Source organism: Cynoglossus semilaevis, chromosome 8, assembly GCF_000523025.1.
Source record: "Cynoglossus semilaevis isolate Cse_v1.0 chromosome 8, Cse_v1.0, whole genome shotgun sequence".
Lineage (NCBI taxonomy): Eukaryota > Metazoa > Chordata > Actinopteri > Pleuronectiformes > Cynoglossidae > Cynoglossus > Cynoglossus semilaevis.
In genome coordinates, this window is record NC_024314.1 from 413,302 (window position 1) to 439,583 (window position 26,282).

The window sequence follows — 26,282 nt, forward strand, 5'->3', positions numbered from 1 at the left end:
CTAAGTTTTTTACCAACACGTCAATAAATGTATGTTTTAATTTATGTTATCTATAAATCATCTATAAATATATGTTTTAAGTACATTAGAAGTCATTTTTAAAAAATCTTCCAAAACCCTTCAGCCCTTGAAAGTGGGAAAGTAGACAATACAAGTAAAGGGCAGCGCTGCAGAGGAACACACCAATATACTCTCCTAGTTGACAGTTAAGTTGGCTGAGGCTTCAAACTTTTTTTTTAGATACTTTTAGTTTATTCCAAAACTCTGGCTGGTGACATTATCAAAGTCAGCGGCTCCTTCCAATTTAAGCCTACGCAGGTAAACAAAATTTCACTCCAGCTGTTGACTGCAGGCAAGACGTATCTGGCCATTTGCTGCACTGTGACACATGTTGACAGTTTTCAGATGATGAATGCAGCTGCACAGCACTGCAGTTCATGAAGTGGAACAGTCCAGGATTTATAAATAGTCAAACCTCATGAGCGGTGACTACCGCTCCTCGCTGTGGAGTTTGGGGCCTCACTGGTCAAACTGTGGTGGCACTGAGGACGGGTTTCTTTTCAATTTACTGTCAGAAGCCCGGAGAGTGTTTGACCCCGGTCTCTGACGGAACACTCTGGAACAATAAGGAGTGTCACGCACAGGTGTTTCATAAAAGGATGAAACAGAAGGCAGTAAATAACAGCAGCTTTATCTGCCGTCTGAGTAAGTTGTTGAAAAATAACTTAACTGCTTCGTTGTACTTCCCGGCAGTTTTATACATGCTGCATTTGAAACTGTGATTAGGATCAAGTATTAGGAGTACAAATAATTATAAAATACCATGGTTCTCATTTATTCATTCACCTTTAATTATTTGGTTCAAACAGTTATTTTATCCTTCAAAACGAACATAAGAAAAACAAACTTATACATGTCTATATATATATATAAACCTAAGGATAAATTGGATAAATATGATAATAAAACACGCACAGAAAAACAAGGTGAAACAAATTAATTAAATATACAAATAAACACATGCAACATAAATAATTATCGATTTACTTGAAAATGCAGGAAAGCTACAGTACAAACAAATCTTTTCCACTGGAGAGAAATCAAACAAAACAACATGGATTTTCCAACTTGAAATCAGCAGCTTGAACCGAGGAGTCCCTCATTACATTTCTTTAGTCGTTGTTCCTTTCTAAGGTAACATTTTTGTAAAAGTTAACTGTTGCACTTTTTAACCCTTACTTTTTAACCCTTTGCTTCGTATTGCTTGGGGGTTAAATGGGGGGGGAATGAGGAAAGGGCAAAGGAGGGGAGTAACACAGACATACATCCATGCAACATAGACAACAAATGGGTAATTAGTAATAGATGAGGGGCATCAACTTACACTGACGGATGAAAAGGCAGCCAAGCAGGGGAAACGCATCTGCCATAGCAAAACAAACACACACACACGCACGCACGCACACACACACAGACCAAGTCGAGCTGGCAAAGTGTGATGTGACCAATGACTGTTGTTTGGTGTCTTCGGCTACCATGGGGATAGTTACCATTGTTTGTTTGTGTTGTGTCTTTTGACTTTAAATGCATTTACAGCAGCCTGGATTTGCTGCTACTGTTAGATACATTACATAGACATGCACTTGTTTAGCTGGATAATATCTACATTTTCTCCTGGATTAAAATTTACCATTGACTTTTGTCAGTCTGCTGGCTGCAGTCCTTTCCCGTTACGAAGCATATGAAAAATAATATTCAGATAGCCCCAACCATGGATCTCGCCATTACCCACCAGCACGTTCTAAAGACAAGGAAAAGCTGCAGAAAATCTGGGGGCTTTACCAACCTTAACAGGAGATTCATAAAAGATTACAGCTCCTTAGCTGCAGCACTCACTGTTTAATGCTGAGTTTGATGCTTCTGCTGTGAGGGTGGGAGCTGCAGGTGACAGGAAACTGCACCCTTGCACTTTTCCACCCCCAAACTCTGACTTTGGCAGGACAAAAATATGACTTTGAAAACTTCAACTTGCTGGCACTCGAGGTTGGCACCAGAGACGTGACGTCAGCTTGAAGCCTTTCCTGGCTAGGAATGACCACATGAATCCTGAGTGTAACAAAACACCTAACTCCCAAAGAGACTCAGGATACAGTCTACATGCCAGAACATAAAGTAGCAAGTGATGGCCCGCTGGCCAACTCTAGCACACCAAAACCGTCCAATCCAGTGCACGACTTCAAAATTAACTTTAAATAATGATGTGATTTTAATTTCCTTTTATTTCAGTGCTTGGCCCCAAGGTGGCTGACAATTATAATCGGTGACCCCTCATGTAATGAATTGACCCCTGTCTGGTCAGTATAGTCCCTAACTATGGGCCTCAGAACACGTCTACGTACAGTATATTCTAGAGGGAATTATACTCTCCTGTTAACTGTAGGGCCAGTCGTTCTTCTGTGTAGGCGAGGCCGCTGTTAGGAGAATATGTCTGGAAAGTACCGCAGGACATCACCATTAAAATGTGCCTGTAGCTCTCGCCGTCCCCAGCTTCGGAACAGAATGTTTGCTCCCCATCCGCTCCATTCATTGTAGCCGCGGTAACCCAGGGTAAGTTATTGACATGACACACGGATATTCCGCCGCTACCAATCATCATCACACCAGGCAGCCTATTTATCAAGCAGGGAGACCATGTTTGATTCCACACAAAGCAATCACGACATGTAGACTTCAGAATGTGGAATGGAAAGGTTTTCACGGCGCTCAAGGTGCACACGTTTATCGACTCAGTCACTCTGTAGCTCCAGTTTCCAAAGTCTAAGGATAAGATTCAGCCGTCTTCTGCCTTGTCCTACTCCGGAGTGCCCAGGAAGTAGATTCAGATCTACCAATAGATCCCTAAGGGAGTGTATATAATACATATAAATATGATTCTATACATAAAGAATAAAGTTTAACGTTTCCAGCGTGGTTAGATCACTATAGCCTGGTCATTTGAATTGAAGCTCTGAAGCCAAAAAAGTGTGGACACCCCGTCCTACACCAAGTAGAAAAGTAGAAAAGGCTAAAAAAATCTTTAGCATTTTAGCCTTTATGCGTAACTTTTACATGTCATTTATCTTAGTTCACATGAATGCTCCATCTATCTGCTCCTGACCTGCCCCCCCCTGTCAGTCAAGATCTTTTACTGACTTCCTGCCACAAACCAGCCACAAATACTAGCTGCTGCTCCTAAGCCAAGTATAGTATACAAGCGCAGAACAACCTCAGTGCTAGCTCATTCTCCCTCTACATTCACAAAGTTTCTATTTGCCGCAACCCTCATATTACCAGTTTACACATGTAAAGACTGTAATTATCATGCTGGATCGCTAGCCGTCTTGTGCTACAAACAAGTATAAAACCAATTATTGGCGGCGCTAGTATAGCTAATATACTGCCCTCGGAGAGTTTAATTTGTGTTTGCGGAATTTATTACCATCTCCCCCTGCAAGAAACGAGGACCAATACCAGTGAATGCTGAAATAATCTGTTGTGTTGCACAGTTGTAAAGCTTAATCATTTGGGAGGAGGGGTAAGGAAAGGGATGGCGAGGGAAGAGAGGAGGGGAGCGTGGTCATTGTTCCATGAAGTCTATTTTCTAGGTGAGCAGATACCTGTCTTCCAGCTTTCCTGTGGGAGTTTTCACAACCATCCTCAGTCGCTGTACAATAACGCTGCCCCTTCTGTTTAACGGGCTGTCCTTGTACAGTGTTTTTTTTAATACTGGACACAAGGACACATGGCAAAGAATCCAAAGATACTGTTGTGGTTGTTTTATTTGCTTTATATATTCTATTAAAGAGTAGTTGTGGCGATAGTTGTATTAAAGCCTGCATTTGCAGCAAGATCACCAGTTGATCGCTCCGTTTGGAGTTTGCTTGTTTTCCTTGTACCTGCATGGGTTTCCTCTGGGTATCATCGTTTCCTCCTAGTGTTTGGAGTTTGCTTGTTTTCATTGTACCTGCATAGGTTTCCTCTGGGTATCATCGTTTCCTCCCACAATCAAAAACATGATCTTCAGGGGATTAGGTTGAAATGAAGTCTAGAAATTAAAGTTATCACTCACCTGACTTTCAAAAAAGGTTGCATTTGAAGTTGCATAATTTCTCTCTGTTGTGTGTCTTCTTATTGCAATTCAGTGTCAGTGCCCTCAAGGGTAGTTTAGTTTATAAGTAGGTCAACAATGTCAGCAGTTTGAAGGGATTTTACCACCAGTCACAAAGACAGGAGCTAGACTTACTGTGAGATTTGTGTTCTTTAAATGGTATCATGTCATGCCTTGGTACAACCGCGGGACAAACTGTATAGATACAGTGAAAAAAACCCCAACATAATCAACTACATTTGAACATACATTTGGGCTTTACCATGCACTTTATTTAAGTCACTACCAAGTCAAACACCATCTAAGGGTGGTTGTCTAGATTTGAATTTAGGGAAATTGTCTTATAATAATTAAAGATAGATTAATGATGGCACTGTCACATATGAATTTTTCTAAAAAAAATAAAAAAAATAAAAAGATGTTATTAGTTTACCTCACTGCAGATAGGTTTTTGCTACATCACGTCAAGCAACAAAATGACTAAAAAAATGCAGCACTTCAGACACGCTCTTGTTTTATCATCTACCACTGAAGGACTCTCGTCTGCCAACGTGTCTTAAATCTGTATTTTTTTCTACTGTGATTAATTTTCCTTTTTTTTTCTCCCTTTTCTTTGGTCTGTTCTCCCTCGGGTGTTACTTTCCTATCTCCTCCTTCCATCTTTTCTGATGAAACTGGACTGGTTCTTGTGGCAGATTGGCAGTATGAGGGTAAGAACCTCTTTTCATTTCTCCTGCCCTGTGTGAACGGTCTGTTCAGTCACTGTGTTAGTCGTATTAACCTCAGCCAACCCTGCAGTGATGGCTACGGGGGCTCCTCCGAGCTTCTCCATTATTTATCACCACACATGTGTTATCCTTGCACAGCATAATGTCATAGCAATGGTTTATACTTTTATTATCCATCTCCTTTTTTTCATTTGGCCTCTCATGTGTCCTATTTATTACGATAAATAAGACATCATCTTTTTTTCCCCTCAAACCTCACTATAACTGTGCTATTTGTTATTTATATGTTATATAACTTACATGTTATTTCTTTAGTTTTAAAAGGCTGATTAAATAACTTTGTGAATATACATTATGTATTTTTGTATAGTCTCAGAAGGGTTGGTTAAAAAGGTTCTAAGAATTTATGCCATAAATGTTTTTATTTTTTTTATTCATGTACCTTCTCCTTACGGTAAGTGCTGTGTGATGATGGTTGTACCTTGCAACTGTTTTTAACATTTCTACTCACTTGTGTGATGCCATTTTCAGTGACTCATCTAAACCAGCAAGCTAGTTCCAAGAGACCCCAACTTCATAAATGAAAAGTCCAAACAACATTTTTTAATATTGTTTTTAATATGCTCTAGTACCAAAAATGTAATATATGTGTATGTTTTATTGCTCAAGTGCTTATAACTGAATTGTAAATAACCCAATTTATATTTCCGCTATAGAAAATAAATTGCGTTGTTGAATATTCATTCTGTTATCTTTATGTGTTTTCATGTTGGTTTTAATTTGGTCTTAGTGCTGTACTTGTACTAGTGCTGTTTTGATAATAGGAGCTTTTATTTTGAAAGGGCTCTGCTGGAGTCGCGGAGTCTCGTCGTAAAAAAAAAAAAGTCATTGACGGCAGGAAGAAAATGGAAAACAGATACGGCGAAAATAGTTAATTAAAATAATTGTTTAAGATATTAGCAACCCTCCGAAGAGCCACAAGGTTAGTATTATTTGCTATGATGTATCATTTAGATGTTATTTGTGTCATTTCTGCGGAATGGTTGTTAATTAAGGTTGCATTAGCCCATATAAGCTATCGTTTTGCTACGGTGACGTGCGGTGTGGAAAATTAGTGGATATAATGTATTTTTGTGTTTAAAACTAGACCTTGAATTTGTTCTTCATGTTTTTTATTAAAAACTGAAAGAACTGTCTGTGTAGCGAAGTATTTATATTTATATTTAATGTATATGGGTTCCAGTCAATGCAATACTTGTGGAAGTTAATTTAGCTGCACACAGATTTTCGACCTTGACATTTTTTCAGCGACTCCGGCATAGTTTTTCAAAATGTTTAAGACTGTTCATTTCAGTACACTTCTTTTTAACACGTTTTCTTCTTCTTTATTGCAGAATGTAAACTTTCACGGTCGGGTCCTCCTGCCACCATCGTTGCCATAGATGAAGAAAGTCCCAATGGTAAAACATTTATCATATTCATCTTTTTTTCATCACATTACATGTCTTCAACACTCTTTTCATCATTCCATATATTCAAGATGTGATTTATCACAAACTTATATCTAAAAGTTTGATAAATTAATACAAATGTTGCACAAACTGTAAAACATTTCACTTAACTGGTACGTTATTGTACATCCTGGTTCTTTTGTTTCTGCTTAAGGTCTGGTTAAAACATCAGTGTGATTCTCTTTTGAGTAAATGTGAAATGTGAATTTTTTTTGCTTCCATTTGAATGTTTTCATGGTTTAAATTACATTTTTATACCTATGATGTACAATTACATCATAGGTAAATAATACAGCTATTTTGACACAGTGCCACTTGTTATATGGAATGGATTGTTCAGGTTAGTTTATGGTGCAGTAAGACAGCACAATAGTTCAGATGGCTGACAAAAAAAGTTCAGAGAGACTCTACTCTAAATATATAGTATGTGTATTTCCCTTTCATGCAGGCGTATCAAACTCGTGGCCCGAGTATGTGATGTGGCTTTTAAGAATAAGGAGAAAATCTGTGCTTTCAGCTTGCAAGGCAGTATTAATGCATTTATATTAAACGAAAAATACTTCTACAAAAATACCTACTAAATACTGATGTTTGAGACCCATACTTGACTCTCGTCACGAAGGATGTTGATGACCACTGCAGAGCAGCTGACAGATGACCAGTCAGTGGGAGACTAGGGTGAAGTCACATATACAGTACTGGACAGGGGGTTGCACTTGTAGCAGCTGAGACGCAGAGTTTGGACTGTGGTGTAGTGGAGACAGAGGTAACACCTGCCAGCCACTGAAGGAGACAGGAGCCAAGAAGGGCAATGGCAAAACTCATAGTCACAGAAGGGACAGGGGCAGAAGACATGGTGGGAGAAGCAGGCAGAGTTACCAACAGAGCACCACTGCTTGAAAGGCGTGCATTCATGAATTGAAAAACAGTCTTACCCTACGGTGAGTAGCTTTAATAACAGTTGGCCGATGAATGGCAGCTGCTGCTGCTGGACTTACCCTACGGTAGCTTTAATAACAGTTGGTCGATGAATGGCAGCTGCTGCTGCTGGAGCAGTGGGAAAAAAGATGACATTGACTGACATGAAGTTGCTGAATAAAGGGTGGTAGATACAGACCACGGTACCTTATTTAAGTAAAAGTGATACAGAATTATATGGAGGACTGGCATTTTTTCATTTATTCATGTTCATTCATGATCAGTAAGTGTACATTTGTGCCGCTACAAACACCAGCTGTGTGGGAAAAATACTTCCAATTTGAATGCTCTGTCATTATGCCACACTACATAATGTGATGCGGTTTTCTGTGGAAATGAAATGATTGCAATGATTAAATAAAGCACCTTGGATCCGGCGCATTGTCTAGAGCAAAAGCGCAAAGGACTTAGCCAGCCTAATAGCCCAGACAATGTCAGAAAATAAGTTATTACTAAGTACAGTATCTAACTGTAGCTCTCACTGCTAGAACAGATCACATGCATTAAGCAAAGAGACTAAAGCAGCAGTCGAACAGTGCCACTGCCCATATTTACCTGCGTTATCTATATTATGTCTGTGACATTGTAAAACCTTTGTGCTTGATTTAAATGCCCTAGTGCTTAAAGCATTGAATTAGTGTCCTTTTTTTTTTTGCTTAACCACTTTCCTTTAAAAGACCTAAACTTCCTTGAAGTGCCAATCGAAGTCCAAGGTCCATTCATTTTCTTTGTATCCAGTGGTAGATTATCTTCAGGTCACTGTGGCCTACAGGCATAGGGTTCAGTTTGTGAAACTCATCCCCGCGGGGCCGTCTCATCACCCCCTGAGATGAGGTGGGGTGGTTTCATTGTCAAATTTAATTATGGAGCAGGAGTTGTGGAAGGAAGAACGGTGATGTGTGCAGCATGAATACAGATGTGGACTCCACACGCAGCCATGTTGAGAGCTGGTCCTGAAAGAGACTGGGGAGATGAGGCAAAAAACCCAGTTTGCCAGCCAGGAAACAATCCCAGAGAAAGTCTGTGTTCTTAGACTTTCCATGCACGCATTTGCAGATTGTTATTACACCTTAAGTCCAAAGAATTAACCTTGGTGTGCTGATAGACTTGGATCTGATTTCAGCAGTCACATCAAATTAATGACCAAAACTAATTTTCAGTTCCCGGTCAGATGTATCACAAGGATTCTTTAACCATTGTTTTGTGACGTTTAGTGCGTCAACACAAACAAAAAAAATATGACTTTTTGACTCGGCAGACGTCAACGTCACTCATGTAGATGCATCAACAATTGCAACAAGTAAAGTTGCCTAGCTTAGAGCTCAGCTGAGAAACCAGGGTCCAGCAGTTGTATGATCATAGCTTCTATGTTTGATTACCCACATCAGTTGGACAGACATGTGATCTCAGAATTTTTTTTCGCAGTATTTTTTAATTTATACTGTCATGTTCACATCAAAACAAACTATCAAAAAAAGTAAAGTAACATTAATATTCATATTGCAATGTGTCATACATAATATTTGAAAGAAGGAACTCCCTTGAAGATTCCACACATTTTAGATTATTTCCTTAAACTAATGATCTGCAGTTGAGCGATGACATACTTGGTTGACATATAGATGTTTTGACTTACTTATAAACCAAGTGCTGGAGATGAATTTAAAGAAATGTCCAAATATAGGTCTGGTGTAGGTAGTGTGGAGTAGGAGGAGAGGAATGTCACGGTGATGTGTGTCAGAGGAGTGAAAGAAAGGTGAGACCTACTGTGACGTACGGTTGGAAGACATTGTCAAAAAAAGACAGCGAGCGAGGCTGGAGAGTTTAACAGTTGAGGACGGTGAAATTTTATTGGTAGTGACCAGGATTTGCTGGATGAGATACGAGCACTTGAGGTGTGACAGCTATGGTATATCAGTGTGGAGGTAAGGCTGTAGAGGAAATAGGGACGAAAAGTTTGTACACTTGCAGAAGAAATATATGGATTGAATGCACAGAGGATGCCAGGCAGGAGAAAAGAGATTGAAGAGAAGCTTTATGGATGTCGTGAAGGAGAACGTGAAGATTGCTGCTTTAGCAGTGCAGAAAGTCAAAGAAGGGGTGCGTTGGCGCAAGGTGTTTTTGCTGAGGCAGAAGGAAGTAAAATTTGCAGTTAAATATTGAAAAACTTGGGCCACCTAAATGTGTTTATCACATCATTTGAGGGCTACGGTATGTGCTTCAAATTGTGTTCTCCAGCAGGGGTTCCTAAACCCCGGTCTGGGGTCCGGTGCAGGTCTGTAGCTTATTTGGTACCGGGCCGCAGTGGGACACAGTGAAAAAATTAATTTAATTTACTTCATCCAAAAAGAATCCACTCATATTCCTTTACTGTTTTCATTAAAATATAATCTGACAATGTTTCAAAACAACAGGTCATTCAGACTCAGATACTCATAGAATAAAGGTGAATAGGTGATTGAATTTAAGAAATTAATTATCCTTCAATGATGGCACAGTATTACCAGTCCACAGTAATGGCTGATACCAGCCGACCTGTCCTTGGTACAAAAAGTTGTTGTTCTACAGTTCACCATCAAGATCACATTGAGTTATAATATGCAGTTTTTCCATGTTATAATGCCTCCCGCTGCTGTTTGTCTTTCTGTTCCAACAATATACACAATTCTATGGTGTTTAATCATGATTAGTTATGAATATGATTAATCATGATCAATCACAATTAATCGTGATTGTTCGTGATTGATCAACAGCTGCCCTTGGATTGATCAGATTCATTTTTTGGATTGACAGCCCTAGAAAAACACCAACTAGTCAGTCTAAATATAAACTGCAGTGCTGAGCGCAGTTTTATTGGGAAAAGTATGTACCTATATTCACCATATCTTTTGTTTCCCATTATTGTTTCCCCCACTTTTGAAAAAGCAATGGTCCCGAATAGATTTGATGATTACTTCTCAGTCAATAGCTCCCACCTGGCTCTCTCCCAAACCACCCTACCATCTCCACATTCTTTGGAGCTAATGTCCTGTAAAAAATCCATTAATATGAACCACAATGCTCATTTTCTCTCTATTCTCCCCCAGTATTCTCGTTATTCTTGATTCCTATCTCCCTCTCATTCAACCCAATCTTTCTTACCTCGCATTCCTCTGCTATCCGTCTCATTTTTCTTCCCATCGTCACTGTCCTTTTCTGCCTCCCCCCCCCCTTCACTGTCCTTTTCTGCCCCCCCCCTTCGATAATCTCTTACCATTGCTGCGCAGATACACGCAAACTGATTTTTTTTTTTTTTTTTTTTGCCCGTCTGCCTCTACGCTGCGATGCACGGGACAATTTAATTAGGTGCTTCTGAGGGCAATATTCAGTCACATAAAGGGAGGTCACTGTGAAAAGATACCATTTATATGAAATGGTGTGTAGAATTGGTTTGGATACAGATCAGTTACACAAAAGGTGTGGGCACGCTGTGGATATTTGGACTCAAACTATGTGTTCTGGTGCTTCCATTGTTTAGTATTTTTGAAAGATTTCAAGAGGTACATAACAGAAATTGAAGAAGAATTCCCCGTTCCCAAGAATTGGGAAATGGGGTAGTAAGTGGTGTCATATTTAGCACAATTTTCAGATAAGCAACATATTTTATACACACAAACATACACATCAGAGATGTAAAGTTAAACCTGACCCATTGACTCATTGACTATTAAATGTATTTGTTACAAATTTCTTTTATAAGAGCTCCAAAATGATATGACTAGGTTATGATTAATCAGACTGTGGATCAATCAGGTGTTTCAAGGTTGTTTTTTTTTTTTTTACATGAAGATAATGCACACACTAGTAAGGTCACTGGTTCAACACATGGCCAAACAGCCGTTCACAATCTCATTAAAAGCTCCTAATTCAGAACAATAAAGCAGTCTAAACCACAACATCCACAACATCCACAACGTCCCACCCCAGTAACTCTCTGTTCGACATGTTACCGACAGGCAGACGGCACAGGTCACACAAAACCAAGACAAACAGACTCAGAGATAGCTTCTTCCCGAAAGCTATCTCAGCAGTAAACAATAGAAACAAAACCAGTTAAAATAGTCCACACTATTTCACACTTTACTTATCATATTGATCACTGTGCAATAAACATACAACTATGTGCAAAAACTAACTACACCAAAGATATGTTTGTTATATGTTTGATATACTGTTGTCTTCTACCCTTTTTTTTTTGCACCAAGTGAGTAGCGCTCAAATCTCGTTGTACACTGTACAAGGACAATAAAGGCTATTCTATTCTATTCTAACATGCAAGCTTTTGGAGTGCGGTAAACCTTGAGAAAATGTGCATACTACAAAAATCTTTACTCGGATGGTAACTACTGACATTTCTTGTTTGAGAACAGATTGTGCCCTATAGGTTTTAAAGGGGAAGGGAACTTGAGAAAGAGGAGAAATAGTTATATACAACTGCAGAATAAAAATAAGTGCAACATTGTTAGTGAGTTCCTTGGCTAAAGAGATGTGGGGGAAAAAGAAGAACCTCTTGTCAATCTTATTTCATTTTGTTCAGTTCCAACTCACTTGCTGATACAAGGACACCCACAGAGTATTGTAAGAACTTGAAATGCTTTACAAAGAGCTAAAGAAAATCACACACACACACACACATTCATTTTGTCAGCAATGGCACAACAGCGCAAGGCGTAATAATGGGTCACGTATAAATTGTATGCGCACAGATGAAGCTGCACTATTCATATTTTCTTTTACTTTTCTGCTTTTTTGTTGATGCTGGTTCGGCTCACAATGCACTGGTGCCGTACCGTGACATCGCAGCATACCTATAATTGAATCGTTTTCAACTAACTCAGTGTCACCTCAAAGCTGAACTGCAAAGTACTCTATAAAGAAGAAATATTCCAGATTTGTCTGATCTTGACATATCAATAATATATAATAATCTGTCTTTTATCAGACAATTTAAAACAGTGCTTCCCAACCTTTATTTGGCTTGTGACCGCATTTTGACGTCCCAAATTTCTGGCGGCCGCAGAGCCATTATCTTTTTAGTCATGTGATCGCAGCCGTCAATCAAGATGCGCCAGTTTGGATAGTTTTATATGCAGCATTTTATTTGAACTGAACAAAAAATGCAGGTTGTTTTGATCTTAATCTTACAAAAACTAATGATTAGTCAAAAAAATATTTTTCTCAGTAATTTGTTTTTTAATCAATTAAAGCTATTTAATTTCAAAGCGAACCCATAGGGAGTTGCGACCCTAAGGTTGCAAACATAAATCCTATAAACTAATGTTGAGCGTTTTGCATACAAACAACACAAATCACACGTGTCAGACCTTTTTTTTTTTTTTTTTTTTTAAACTTTGTCCTGTATAAACTACTTGGGATGCCCTTTTATAATAAACTCTCTGGTATCAGTAGCACCTGCAGTAGCATGAGCATAAACAAACAGAAGGATAAAGCAGAAAAAGAGCAGTGAAGTGTGTAACAAACTGCTCCATGCTGCACATACAGCTTTTTAGGATATTTGTGATTTTAGTCTCTTGCTCTAGCTCAAGATGAATTTACGGCTCGCAAGACTTCTTGAATGTATTTCTTATGTACGGTTCACCTAATTCAGACCATCCATACATTTTATATCCACATGTTTTTCTATTTATACAATGCTGTTGAGATTCAACTTCTACTGCTTTTCGACTTTCAGAGCTAGTGTAAGTCACAGCAGTATTTGGATCAGGCCAAGGTACACCACAGACAGTTAGGCAGTCCATCAGCTGGGTCAACCACATGGGGACAAACAACCAGTCACAGTCACATTCATTTCAATGGTCAATTTAGTGTACTTTTTCTGTTTTTTTCCCCCCAACAAATACAGATATTTGTCAATGTTTCTCAGCCTTGTCTTTCTCCTTAGAAAGTTTCTTGACCTTGTGTCCTTCTAACTTGATTTTTCTCGGCTTAAAATAGACTAAGAGATAATATGCATGGCTGGAAAAAAATACAACTGACAGTTTAAATTTTAATCACGTCATGTTTTCCTGTTTGTTACTCTAAGTTTTCCCTCCCTCCCAATAAACTAATATCTATTTATGTGTATATATATATATATATATATATATATACATACATATATATATAGTATATATTAGGTATTAGTTTAGGAATGCAGACAGAGTTGGCCTGTACGTTTTTACTGACTACAATTATTTGATTTGACATGTTTTTTACTGCTTGTCTTTTGTACTTATTTAGAATTGGACTTTTTGCTTTTTTTTTCTGGCCTTGTAGTTTTTAAACATTATTTGTTTGTACAAGTGCAGTGAGATCAACATGGTCAAAGTTCAAACTAGTTTGATTGTGATCATCTGACAGGGACATTGCTGGTGGAGAACATGCATATAAACGGTGTGGCGGAGGGTCCAGATCGTACCATCTCTCTTTCGCTGAGGGATAACAATGGCTACTGGGTGATTCTGGATCCTTCCAAACAATCCCTTTATCTCAACAGCACTGGGCGACTTCTGGACAGAGATGTAAGTTCAGCTGTGTTAACCCTTCATGTCGGCCCTGTTTTTTGTTTTTAAATAAGCAAATTTAGTTGCAAGCAATCCTGTGCGATGAAAGAAACTTTTAATTTTGGTGGTTTGTATTTACTCAAAACTGACATATAATTTCTCTCATCTTTTGACGTCTTTCACAGCCTCCCTCATACATCCAGTCCATTGTGGTCCAGGTGCAGTGTACCAATGAGCTGATAGGCACAGTGATCCTTCACGAGGTCCGCATCGTTGTTCGAGACCGCAACGACAACACCCCGCGCTTTCAGCAGCCAAGATACTACGTTGCTGTCAGCGAGGTAACTGCTAGCATTCACCTCATCAATTCCATCCAATCAGAAATAAAGCTTATAGTTTCCTGCTTGTTTTGGAAGTAACTTGGTTTTAGCTTTTCAAATATTCTTCTTATGGCCTTTCAACAATACAATACAATCCAGTTACTTTTTTAAGATACATGTTTTCCTCTTTCTCTGTCCTCCTTTTTTCATATTTTACATATATATAAGCTCTTCAAAATCTCATACTACTTCCGTCTTCTACGTCTTCTCCACATATAAGAACCCTTTAGTTGCGAAATATTCAAACGTTTGAAATTCAGAGCTAAAAGACAAATAAATAATACTTTTTTGTCAGTGGCTCCAACAGTTGCTGACAACACTTTGTGTTGCTCTCAGTACTTCAGCTAAGTTGTAATTTCCTTTTTAATGCATGTGCAGTTACATAACTGGCCACCGTAGCACAGACTGAAGACAATTTGACTGAAGAGAGAGGTGCGCTCTCTGAACACACACCCTGTCTTCAAAGTAGTCCCTCGGAGACTAGCTCAATATACATGTTATGCAAGGGTTCTGCCAGGAATTCTGGGCCCTGTGCAACACACTTAGAAATAGGTTCAATACACTCTTTATGTAGGTTTAGAACTGCCAAGTGCTGAGCTATTATTACTGCGTTAGTGACCCGTCGGTCCACTGATCGCTGTTTAATATATGGTCAGTTTTGAACCTGCCTAGCTTAGGTGATGGACTGTAGAGAAATCTGTTCTCAAAAGAGAAGTGTGTTGTTTTTATGTTAGATGTTATTGTGATATAGCAATAAAAGTAGCGTTTGCACCTGCATTCTGACATTCTAGCTTGGTAGTTTTGTGTACTAGATTTTTCCCTTTTTTTTTTCTCTACTTACTAATCCCCTCGGGTAAAAAACTCTCTGCAGTAATTGCCCCCAGGGGATTTTTTTCGGGTCTTTGCTCACCAAACACACCGCTGCAAAAGGCTGGCATGTAAATCTAAACTATACAGTATGTATTGAACAAAACTTAAAAGTTGACAGTGTTGGCTGTGTACTTTTTCACAAGTATTGAAAATAAATGTGCAGTTCAGTATTTTTAAAATAGTCTGTATTTGTTATATCCCATTGTCCATGCCTCCATAACCCAAGATTGATAAATTCATCCAATGGGATTCAAACCTTAGCTGGACATTGGTACATGTAGCTGTGCTACAGCAGACCCAACAGAACATCTCATTATACAGTCTTCCGCGGCCTGTCCAATTCAATCTGTATCTTCAGCCTTCCTATTTCCTTTTCCTGGCCTTTCTTCTGTTTTTGCAGCTCAGCTCCTTCACAACACCCACCCATCCGACTCATGCCCTTTCACCACTCCCAGCTTTTCATTATGTCACCTTTTTTTAACCTCTCGGGGTTTTTTTCCCTCTGCCAAACTCTATATATGTCGGATGGTCTTTTCTCCCCTCTTCACCTTTTACAGCTATACTTTTTTATTAACATATTTCATAGATATAATAATGCACGATGTGCAAATTACACCTTGGAATCTCATTAATTTTATAGTTAAAAAAAAAGTTTAGATTCAAGATTTAAGCCTATTAATTTTATAGTTAAAAAGTTATAAATATATATATAAGTTATAAATATTATATATTTTATAGTTATAAAAAAGTTTAGATTCAAGATTTAAGCCAAAAAACACTTTGGTAGGTATTAAAAAAATCCATATGGAAATTCAGGGAAGCTAATGTCTTAAAGTGTTAGCATGAGATGTGAGACATTTTTACATGTACATTGATTTAGAGGATGAGTTTATTTTGATTAACTGTTTAAGATACTGTAACTTCCCACCAAATCAGACAGAAATGTAGAAGAGAGCTTCCTTTGTGTGTGTAACCATACCATTGTTAAGCTCACAGGTGCTGATAAATGAGAGCACATCATTCACCGTCAACCTTTGCAAACAAAAAATGAATGTCTCTATTTTGAGGACTGGACACACAGCTGTGGCCATAATGATTGGGGGGAAAAACAGGCACATGCTACATTAGCTGTTGATGCTTGGAATCAGTGGGTGAGAATATTTTGAACCTTTCTGCATAATGTCTCACAGAGAAATTGACCATATGATTTAATAATTTATAAAAAAAAAAAATTGATGAAAATATTTTTTCAACTAATTATGATCATTGATTAAAATATTTTTTCAACTAATTATGATCAGAAACTGTATTCTTTCAATTTCATGAATATATATCGAGAGCTGGCGCTGGAAAAATAAACTGTCACCTTGTGCACTATTCTGGTTGCACTGTAATTGCAACACAGTAAAACAAACATATATTAAAAACTCATTCTGGAAAGAAAAAAAAATCTCTCTGGGGTCGCCAGAAATGTATGATGCAGAAATGTAGAAAAGTTGGCAACCACTTCTCTATGTGATGTCACTTATATCCAATCGGGAAAAAAAGCCAGCTGTCATCTCAGGACTGTAACTGACGTTCATCAAACTACTCGCATGTGTCAATCACAGCTTCACCTAAGAATGTATCAGTCGCTTTCAGAGAAAAGAAAGACCATGATAGACGTGACCAAAAAGAGGAGAACGTGTAACTTTACCTGTGAGTAGGTGAAGCCTAGAGTTTTTGGTAGTAATACTGTAGGTCAAGTTAATGTCATTGTCAAATCAGCTTATTGAAATGTATTGAAGATTATACATTGAAAGATGTAGATACAATAGACTAACCCACAGTGTCCAAGTGGAAGTCACAAGTGATGTCATATTTCTTTGAAGGTTTTTGTTTTACTGTAAATAATGTATCAGAATTTGCCTTAAAACATGTCCCACAGTGTCCAAGTGGAAGTTACAAGTGATGTCATATTTCTTTGAAGGTTTTTGTTTTACTCTAAATAATGAAATGGCAGTGAGTTAACTCACGACTCAAGGATTGTAGGTCTGCTAATTTGAAAGTAAGCAATGAAAAATGCCAGGTTCATATTATGATTAGTTTCATGCTGATTATATAATGATTTTTAAAATCATTTTATTGTTTTTTGACACAAGCAGCACATACACAATCATAATCATTTGAATCCTGGTAAGAAACAAAGTGCGTATTTCATTCACTCAGTTATTCAAACATTTTACATTAGACCAGGACCTGCTTTTCTTTATGTACTTTGATTCCTAATTATGATGAATAATTCCACTTGCACCCTGACAATGTGTCTGTGGAGATTTATTGTGGAGATATACTGTATATATGAGTCAGTGAGTGATTTGTTGGATTTGACAGTATGCTGCTCCCTAGTTTATGGCTCTCAGCTCGCTTTAACTTAAGCCCTGCAAGAAGTCACAGTTGTAAATGTTGAATGAGCACACTGGGATTTTTTTCTGTTTTATTTTTGGCTTTGTTTGCTATTATGAAACACTTGTTTGGCCGAGAGTTACTTGTGTTTTTCTCACAGAAATTGGCAGCAGTGCTTAAAGTCCACATTAGTGGTTAGTGAATCCAAATAAGGTATGAATGAACAAACATTTTCTAAATGTTAGTTAAATGTAAAAAAAAAAAAAAAGTGGGCCAGATTTGGTGTGTTTGTGGGCCGAAAGTGGCCCGCAGACCAGGGGTTTGACACCATGAGATGGAATCTAAATACATGGTCAGTAAAGCTGAATCTAACACCGCTGCACATGCATTCAGAATGCACTCAAATTGAAAAGTATACAGCCAAACTTGAAAGCGTTACAGTTCTAAATGGGACCAGCAGCAAACTTTACAGTGTCGTATTGCTCTCCGTCAGCACTAACGTATTGCTCTCAGCGCAATTAAATTACTCAGTCAGAACTAACTGTTGTAATACAAGTGGTCGATGGTCAAACGACTCACAGAGAGCCCACTCACATTTGCCGTTTCTCTGCAGTGGGAATAGTTTTTTCTCCAGCTGTCACTCCCAGGTCAAAATATCTTTGCAACAAATGCCACTCCGAGCAGCAGTGATGTCAACATGAAACTCCAGAGAGCATGGTGATTTGGCTGTCTAGTACTCCATATTGGCAGAGTAGTTAGACCACTTTGCTACTATGGCATTTGATGCACATCCCTAAATCAGCCATTTAAATCCATCCCATTACTACTGAGTTTGAAAGAGGCTGTCGGTGCTGAGGGTTATTTACAGCAAATTATTCATATCGGTGTACATGTAGTTGTAAAAGAGAATACATATTTGGGTGTATTGGGTTGTATAATGCCTATAATAAGAGCTCATCCTTTGAAATTTCTTCACAATTTTATCTTATTACCAACTGTTAAGAGAAAGCCGAAGTACATCAGGGAGGTGTGATAAAGTAACAAGTCTAGATTTTAACATTGAATAATTCCATGAGCTGGCACTTATGCTCGAGTTGGTGTTGGATAGCGAAGGGGAAGTAAAATATATAAAAAAAGTGAAAACATCAGATTATCTGAAGACCTTTGTGTCATCACGAGAGGGACGAGAAAAAGAGATTACAAATCGCTGACACAGCAGTTAAACTTAACTTAATCACAAACGTTTCCTGTGCCGTCTGGAGATTAAGTCAAAAAAAATTTGACACTTAATGACAGATCCCGGGGCAAAGAGCTGACAAAACAGCACTGCAATTTGAGCATGGCACATTTCCTCCCATGGTGTGCTAATTTAGAAGTTGCTGAGAACTTTGCTGCTCTATGCCCTGTTATATTTTAAAAGTTTAAGCACCATTCCTTACAATTATACATTTAATATAGTGGCTTATCGTTGAATTGTTTTTTTATTTCTTGAAAGTATTTTTTTTGTTTGTTTGTTTTACTTGACCAATGGGTCAGATATTGTAATGGTGGTAAAAGGCGATGGAGTGTGGCAATTTTTCCTTGCAATTTAAAGCAAAATGTCTGAGGTGCGGACAATCAACACAAGATTGTACGCCATTACGTTGCCTTGGTTTTATTTTCTTGCCAGTGTAAATGAATGTGCAGGAGTGACTACAAACTGATCTTCTGACTCCAGTTGAGCACAATAAACAAAATACTGATTTTTTTTTTCCCCCTCTTGTTTTGTAAAGACAGTTGGATACTTTTGAAACCTCCTTTAACCAAATGCTTTACTGCTGTAAAATAACTCGTTCATTTTACAGCATACAGTGTGTTGGTCTAAACAACGGCTGTCAAACTCATTTTCAGGAGCCACATACAGCCTGAGTAGATTTCAAGTGGGCCGGACCAGTACAACCATAACATAATTACCTATAAATAACAATAAGTCCATGTTTCCCCGCTTTGTTTTCCTGCAAATAAGTACAAGTATATTAGAAAATATTCATATTTATTGAATATAATTTGACAAAACATCACCAACATTGAACCCCGTAGTGGGCCAATTTTGACCCGCGGGCCATATGGTTGACACACCTGGTCTAATTGCATGTGATTCAAACTGTTTGAAATTGAAATTTCATGATGTGGTGTTAAACCTGATAAATGTATTTTTCTTTGCAGTTGACACCAGTAGGAACAACTATCTTCTCTGGTTTCTTTGGCAACAATGGGGCGGCGGACATTGACGACGGTCCCAATGGACAGATTGAATACACAATCCGGTACAACCCAAAAGACCCGGTAGGTCATTCATCAGCATCAACAAGTTTCAGAGTTTGTTTTTTTTTTACCACAATGTGAACAAGAATCTGTGCATATTGGTGTTCCATTAATGAGAGGAATGGACGGTAAAAGTTATTTGACATACAGTGCAGCAGATGTGTTAAAATGTCTACTGTTTATATAAACAGCAGAGGTCAAGACATCAACTTACCTTAGGCCCAACTCAAAGATAAGTCTCATCATTAGGGTCAATTCTAGGATTTTGAGTCTGATTCCAAATAGTTTTTCTGTATTTCCGGATATTGTTCACTATTTCCACTTTTTCTATAAGTTTTCTTCCGCTCCTATTAGAGTTGGAGGGCTACAGGAATTTCGTCTATATTTCTTCTCTGTGAACTCTGTTCGCATAACTTTCCAACATTCCCTCCCAGCTAACTTTTTTTTTATTTTTCCACTGACTTGAAGATATGTTTTGGCTATTTTTATACTTCTGTACTTTTGTGGATGAATGCACAAGAAGAGCACTCTCTTTAAAAGCACCTGTAATTGGCTTGAAGAGCATTCATTATAATTTGAGAGGACATGATAGCTTCAAATTCACACTTATTCCTGACCCTGACATATTTTTTCATCAGATGTTGTTTATAACGTATTTGACTACTATTATAAATATAAATAAATATAAAAGCAAGTCACAATAAGATCAACACCAAAACAACCATCTTGATCTTCCTGAACTAGCAAACATACTAGAAAACTCTATCTATCCATCTATCTATCTACATATATATGTGTTAGTTTTTATAATCGTTTTTGTTTCTAAAAGCTTAGAGATCATTTGCCATGTGGGATGAGTTTTCTTTCCATTCTTTGGTGCTCTTAACGTTTTAATATCACACAAATTATTTTGCATCTGCTGTAACATCCCTGTTTCTGTGGTGTGCCAAAACTACAGCACTATCATCAGAAACCCATTCACTCTTCTCTTTATTTGAACAGCTTTAAGCCCCAAACACAGGGGAAATACTGACTGCGTGACATCTGACCCTGTAAGTGACTCACGGTGTTTGTGTTTCTGATGTATTTGTGTGTTTCAGACAGCCAACAGAACCTTTGACATCCCCCTGACACTCTTTGGCTCTGTTGTGTTGAGAGAAAGACTCAACTATGAGGAGATAACACGATACCTGGTCATCATACAAGCTAACGTAAGTGGAGTTTTCTTTTTTTTTTTAATCATTATTATTCAAAAGAAAAAACAAATTTATTGCAGGTATTTTACTTTGAGGCACATTTTAAAAAAATTAAGGATTTGAAATCATACTGGGACCTAGTTCTGATTGATTCACTGTAAAGAAATGTTATTTGGTCTTTTAGAAAAGTGTTTTATTTACGTTACACCTTGTTACTGGCAGTGGCAAAATATAAATTACTTTTCCATACTTTGTCTTTCAGAAAAGTGTTTTATTTACATTACACCTTACTCCAGAGAGCTCTTGTTACTGTAAGATGTCACAGCGGAATGCAAAATATAAATTACTTTTCCATACTTCTTTTTAAGATTAAGAAAGGTGGAGCCAACTGCCATTTCCAAGATCTAAAACTTGTTTTGTTTTTTGTTTTTTCAAATTTAAGGGCCTGACAAATGGCTGTGGGTATGTGTTGAAATATTTGAGACTTGATGATGATTTTTCAGGAGCATTAGTGAAGTAAGATCTGGCCAGGTTGTTATTGAGGACAACAGCTTTGCTAAAGCTCTCAACATTAGCCAAGATTAGCCAGGACGAAGCAAACTTTACGTTTTATCTTTGCATATATTTCCTGACATGGTTTACTATTAATGTTAACCATTTTACTATATTAAATAAATATTACAATATTATTTTAATTCACAAGAAATATTCATAAAACACATTCATTTTCCCGCTGTCTACTTTGTCTTTCTGTGCCAGTGGTGTGCCATCATGATTAATCATGATTAATTGTAATCAGTTTCACACCATACAACTGATTAATCAGAAAAAGCTTTACAAAAAATACGTACTGTAAGTAGATGTGGATTCATTTACTAAAACAAAATACATTGAATTCTCTGTGGACAACGTCAAAATACTTCCTAAACAGATTTTTAACAGAATTCCCTTTTAAAAATATATATATTTTTATCATTTGTCACTGACTCTTATATTTTGTTTAAAACCAGTTTCTATTTCCGGCCAGAATGTCTATAGGAAATAAACAGTGTCCTGACTGAGTGCAGCCTGCAGTCGTGCTGCCGTTGTATTCATTGTTATTGTTGCACGAGTGCAGCCTGCAGTGGTGCTGCCGTTGTATTCATTGTTATTGTTGCGATAAAATTACTGTTGGATGGACTACTTATGGTCTGCTGTGTCAGCCTTTAGGGAACTATAAGTGCATCCTTTATTATTACTAATGTCTTTGGTAATAGAATTGTTTTCCCTTTTTATTTTACTGCAGCACATGGTATGTTTTATTAATTCAAGCCAGTTACAGTATATTTATTTTCCCTCTGTGTGATAGAGTTCCTCGAATTTTAAAGTCTCCGAACTGGGTGTATTTTGCTGGGCATAAAAAAAAAAAAAAAAGAACGACTCCAATAATAAATTCCAGCAAATTCTTACATCTAACAAAGCTGTTTGGCAAAGGTAACTTTGGTAAGGTAACTAAATGCAACAGACGTTAGGAAGATGATTTAGTGGTTGTCCTAAAACAAAATTAAAAAGTGGTCGATGTAAATTATTTTTGCTAAAAAAGCATAATTCATGTTATAACGAAAAACCTTACCCATTTACTTTATTCAGTAAAGTAAAACTTTTAGCACACTTTGATAAGGTTTTTCACTTGTTATCTCTCTTGACAGATTTTTAAAATGATTATTGCAGCATATTTTTGAAATTTATTGCCCCATCGAGTCACTCTGAGGAACGCATAGAGAAACAGAGATCCACACGACTTCGACTGACTTGAACAACGTGATTAAAGAACTTTTTGTCTGTCAAAATTCTTACATTAATTACGCATTTATTGTTCCCTTTTAGTTTCTTCAATATCGTAATGTAATAATATAATAATAATAATTTGGAAAACTCTTGTGTTAACAGTTGTTCAACACAGGCTGCCCATGGGAGGCACCAATCACGTGGTTCTTCCTGGAATCAAACCCTGGACTCTTTGCTCTCAGGCAGGCATGCTAACCGCTACACTATTCTTTGTTATCTTTCTAGGACCGAGCCCCCAACCCTAATGACCGTCTCACAGCCACCACCACTCTCACCGTGGACGTTCTGGATGGGGATGACCTGGGTCCGATGTTTCTGCCCTGCACACTGGTGGAGAGCACTCGTGACTGTAGTCCCATCACGTATAAAGCTAGTGTACTGGAACTGACTGAACCGGTGAGTGTGTACACTTATGCTTCTAGATGTATACTGTGTATAGTGCACAGGGCGGGCATACACTGTACGATTTTAGCCCGTTTTCAACCCGATTTTTGAGCCGCACGACCTGGCGACGCTCGGCCTGATTTCCCGTTTCGTCGGGCGTCTTTTTCCGTACAGTGTACAGGGGGTCCCGAGGGCCGATTATCTGTTCCCGAACCACCGTAGGACGGTCGGAAGAATTTCTGACATGTCAGAAATTTTGGTCGGCCGACAAATTTTTTGGCACAGTGGAAGCAGATCCCCGAGCCGACCGCAGCATCTGAAAATGGTGAAAGTAACCATGGCCAGGCGTCGGTGGCATGAAAATATGGAGGCGAGATTGATAGAGCTGTGGCACCGTCTACAGTAAACGTAATAATAAATAAACAATAAACGTACTGTCCATGTTTATTGAGCCATCTCCGACTCCAGATGCGCCGGCGCCTCTTCTTTTTCGAATTTTCAGCGCACAGTATCGCAGCAGTCATAATTGCAGCCTTCTTCTTTTTGAATAGCATGTTGCAAATAACCAGCGTCGGAGCTTTCATATAAATCTTTATTGACAGCTGTCCATAGACAGGACAATCAGCAGGGCCCGACTAGCCGTTTTCACCCGTGCATTGTGAGCTCTCTGGTCGTGTACGATGATCGGACCACACAGTGTGAGTACATCGTGAGCTTTGTCTGTACATCTTCTTTGATTTTCAAAAATCAGTGTATGCCCACGCTAAAAGTTATTGGAGATTTTTTTGTTTGAAATCACGGATAAACGAAAGTGTTTAAAAAGTACCTCTCAGATCCTAATAGTTAGTGCCGAAAGGTCAGTTGCAGCTCGACTTCTGTTGAAGTTTGTGACCTTTTATCTACAGCATATGAGTCAGCTGCAGGTCCTTACAATATTTCAATCCACTTGGGTTTCTTATAGCTCTTATAGACAAGGTACACATAGTTTTACCTTGACATGTTTTGACAGCAAATTCCTGTTTCCATCAGCAGCATTTGTCAGCATCAGCAGCACACCTACACGTTTGCACTCCAACAATCCCAGAATCAGGAGTCTAAATGAACCCAGTTGAACCAGTCGTGCCAGTCTCAGATTCACATGGGATAACATTTCACCGCTACGGTGTGGATTAATATTTGGTAAAATTACATGTGAAATCATTCTTCGATATCTCAGGCAGAATTAACAAAGATAAAAGTGAGGATTTTTGAAAATACAACCTTATTGGTTATCTGCCTTTTTGCCCGAAATTTACTTTGAGATAAATCTAAAATGGTATCAAATTATATTTTACACAATGCTACACAAAAAACGGCCTTGTATAAAGCAAGTGATTGTATCAAAGTAAATTTGCAAAAATATGTTCCGCGACCCAGGTCTGACATGAAACTAACACCCAATATGGTCACAGTCATGGAAACAGTGAATGACCCAAATTCATGTGGCAAATGTCAGTCTGCTGTTTTATCTGATTTTTTTTTTTTTTTTTTAAATCCAGAGTGACTTCCAGCATCGCTTTGTAAACGTGACAGAACTGCCACAGGCAAAATCCTGAGCTTTGAAAATTCAGTGGAGCATTCATGCCTCACCTCACACACACACACACACACGGACAAGCACACACACTTTTGATGGTTTTTTTTTAGTTAGGGATTCATTATTCAACCTGCACACTCTCCCATCCTTCCCACCATCCAACTACAGTACGTGCAGCCCAACACCAGTGTAATGCCAGCAGAGCAGTCAGGCCTGAGTGGACAGCGTCTACTTTATCTCTTGGTTTTGAAAACGCACACGTACACAGTCACTTCCAGGGCGAGCAGTGGAAGAAGTTGTCGATCAACTTTACACTTCATGGTTTCAAGAGACAGAGAAAGAGAGAGACAAAGACAAGATTTACAACAGAGAGTGCTGCGCAGGTGGGAGTTAAAGGGAACCGAAGACGGATCGCGCAAAAATGTCATGTCGAGAAAAAAAAGGGGCCAATAGATCTGATATTTTGTCAGACCTCTGTTGTTTTTTATAACTCTGCTGCAGCGTTCAGGTAATGTCAGAGTTGTTTACATCTATATTGTTTTCCCTAACCCAAGACAACCATGAGAATTTCAGTGGAACTTAAACAGAGATGTTGAGGTTTTTTTTTTGTTTTTTTTTAAAAAAAGCTTAGTCATGTTTCCACTATATCATAATTGGACACTGATTATTCCTGGCATTGTCATCTTAAAGTATGTCATTGCTATCAGACAAGCATACAAAAAAAAAAAATATTAATGCCAAACCTTGTCATTCAGTATCCAAAGGTAATAGGCGGAAAGCAGATCTCAGTTTTAATGGAAATTATTTTGCGCACTCACGAAACAAACACTGACGGACGCAAATTATTTATTCAGTCATTTGGCACCTGAGGCCTCGTCTTTTTGAGGAGAGTTCAGAATAGATAGAATGCAACATTCGAAGACTCTTCTAACGCTGCTTATTTGCTGTTCTTTACGCACATCTGACAGAACTTTCTTTTCTTTTTTTCTTTTCTTTTTTTTTTTTTGCTTACTAATATGTATTTTGACTCAGCCAATTATGCTATAATGCTAATGACATTTGACTTTTCAGGTTCACTTTAATCTATTGTAATCTAATCTAATCTAATCTAATATGTATTTAGCTCAGTTCCCCATAGTATTCTTTGGACTGTTTTTAATTTTTTTTTTTTGGAAGATGCTACTGCAGAAGGATAATAGCCTTGACAAACAATGATTACTCCTTGCTCCCAGACACGCAGTAATGGCTCCGGCATTTGTTGACATTCATATCCCAGCAGTGAGAAAGTGAAGATCAGATATTCTTCACCAACACCCAAGAAGGTCGTCAAAAAACCTGGATATGGAATATGATTGGGGCCAACATAGGCCAAGTGTTTAAAGCCTGCTCTACCCAGGCCGTAAAAGCCGACATATCCGACACGGTGCTATGGTTTAACACTCTAGAGTTGACAG

General features: G+C 38.2%; 1 protein-coding gene across 1 annotated transcript in view; it reads left to right on the forward strand.

Moving 5' to 3' along the window:
• Window positions 1-26,282, forward strand: part of LOC103381419 (protocadherin-15-like) — a 135,439-nt gene that overhangs the window by 34,590 nt on the left and 74,567 nt on the right. Inside the window, 7 exon segments of the mRNA XM_025057291.1 lie at window positions 4,843-4,857; window positions 6,270-6,335; window positions 13,764-13,924; window positions 14,092-14,247; window positions 19,747-19,866; window positions 20,946-21,056; window positions 23,094-23,264. Of these exon segments, the coding sequence (XP_024913059.1) occupies window positions 4,843-4,857; window positions 6,270-6,335; window positions 13,764-13,924; window positions 14,092-14,247; window positions 19,747-19,866; window positions 20,946-21,056; window positions 23,094-23,264 (800 nt within the window).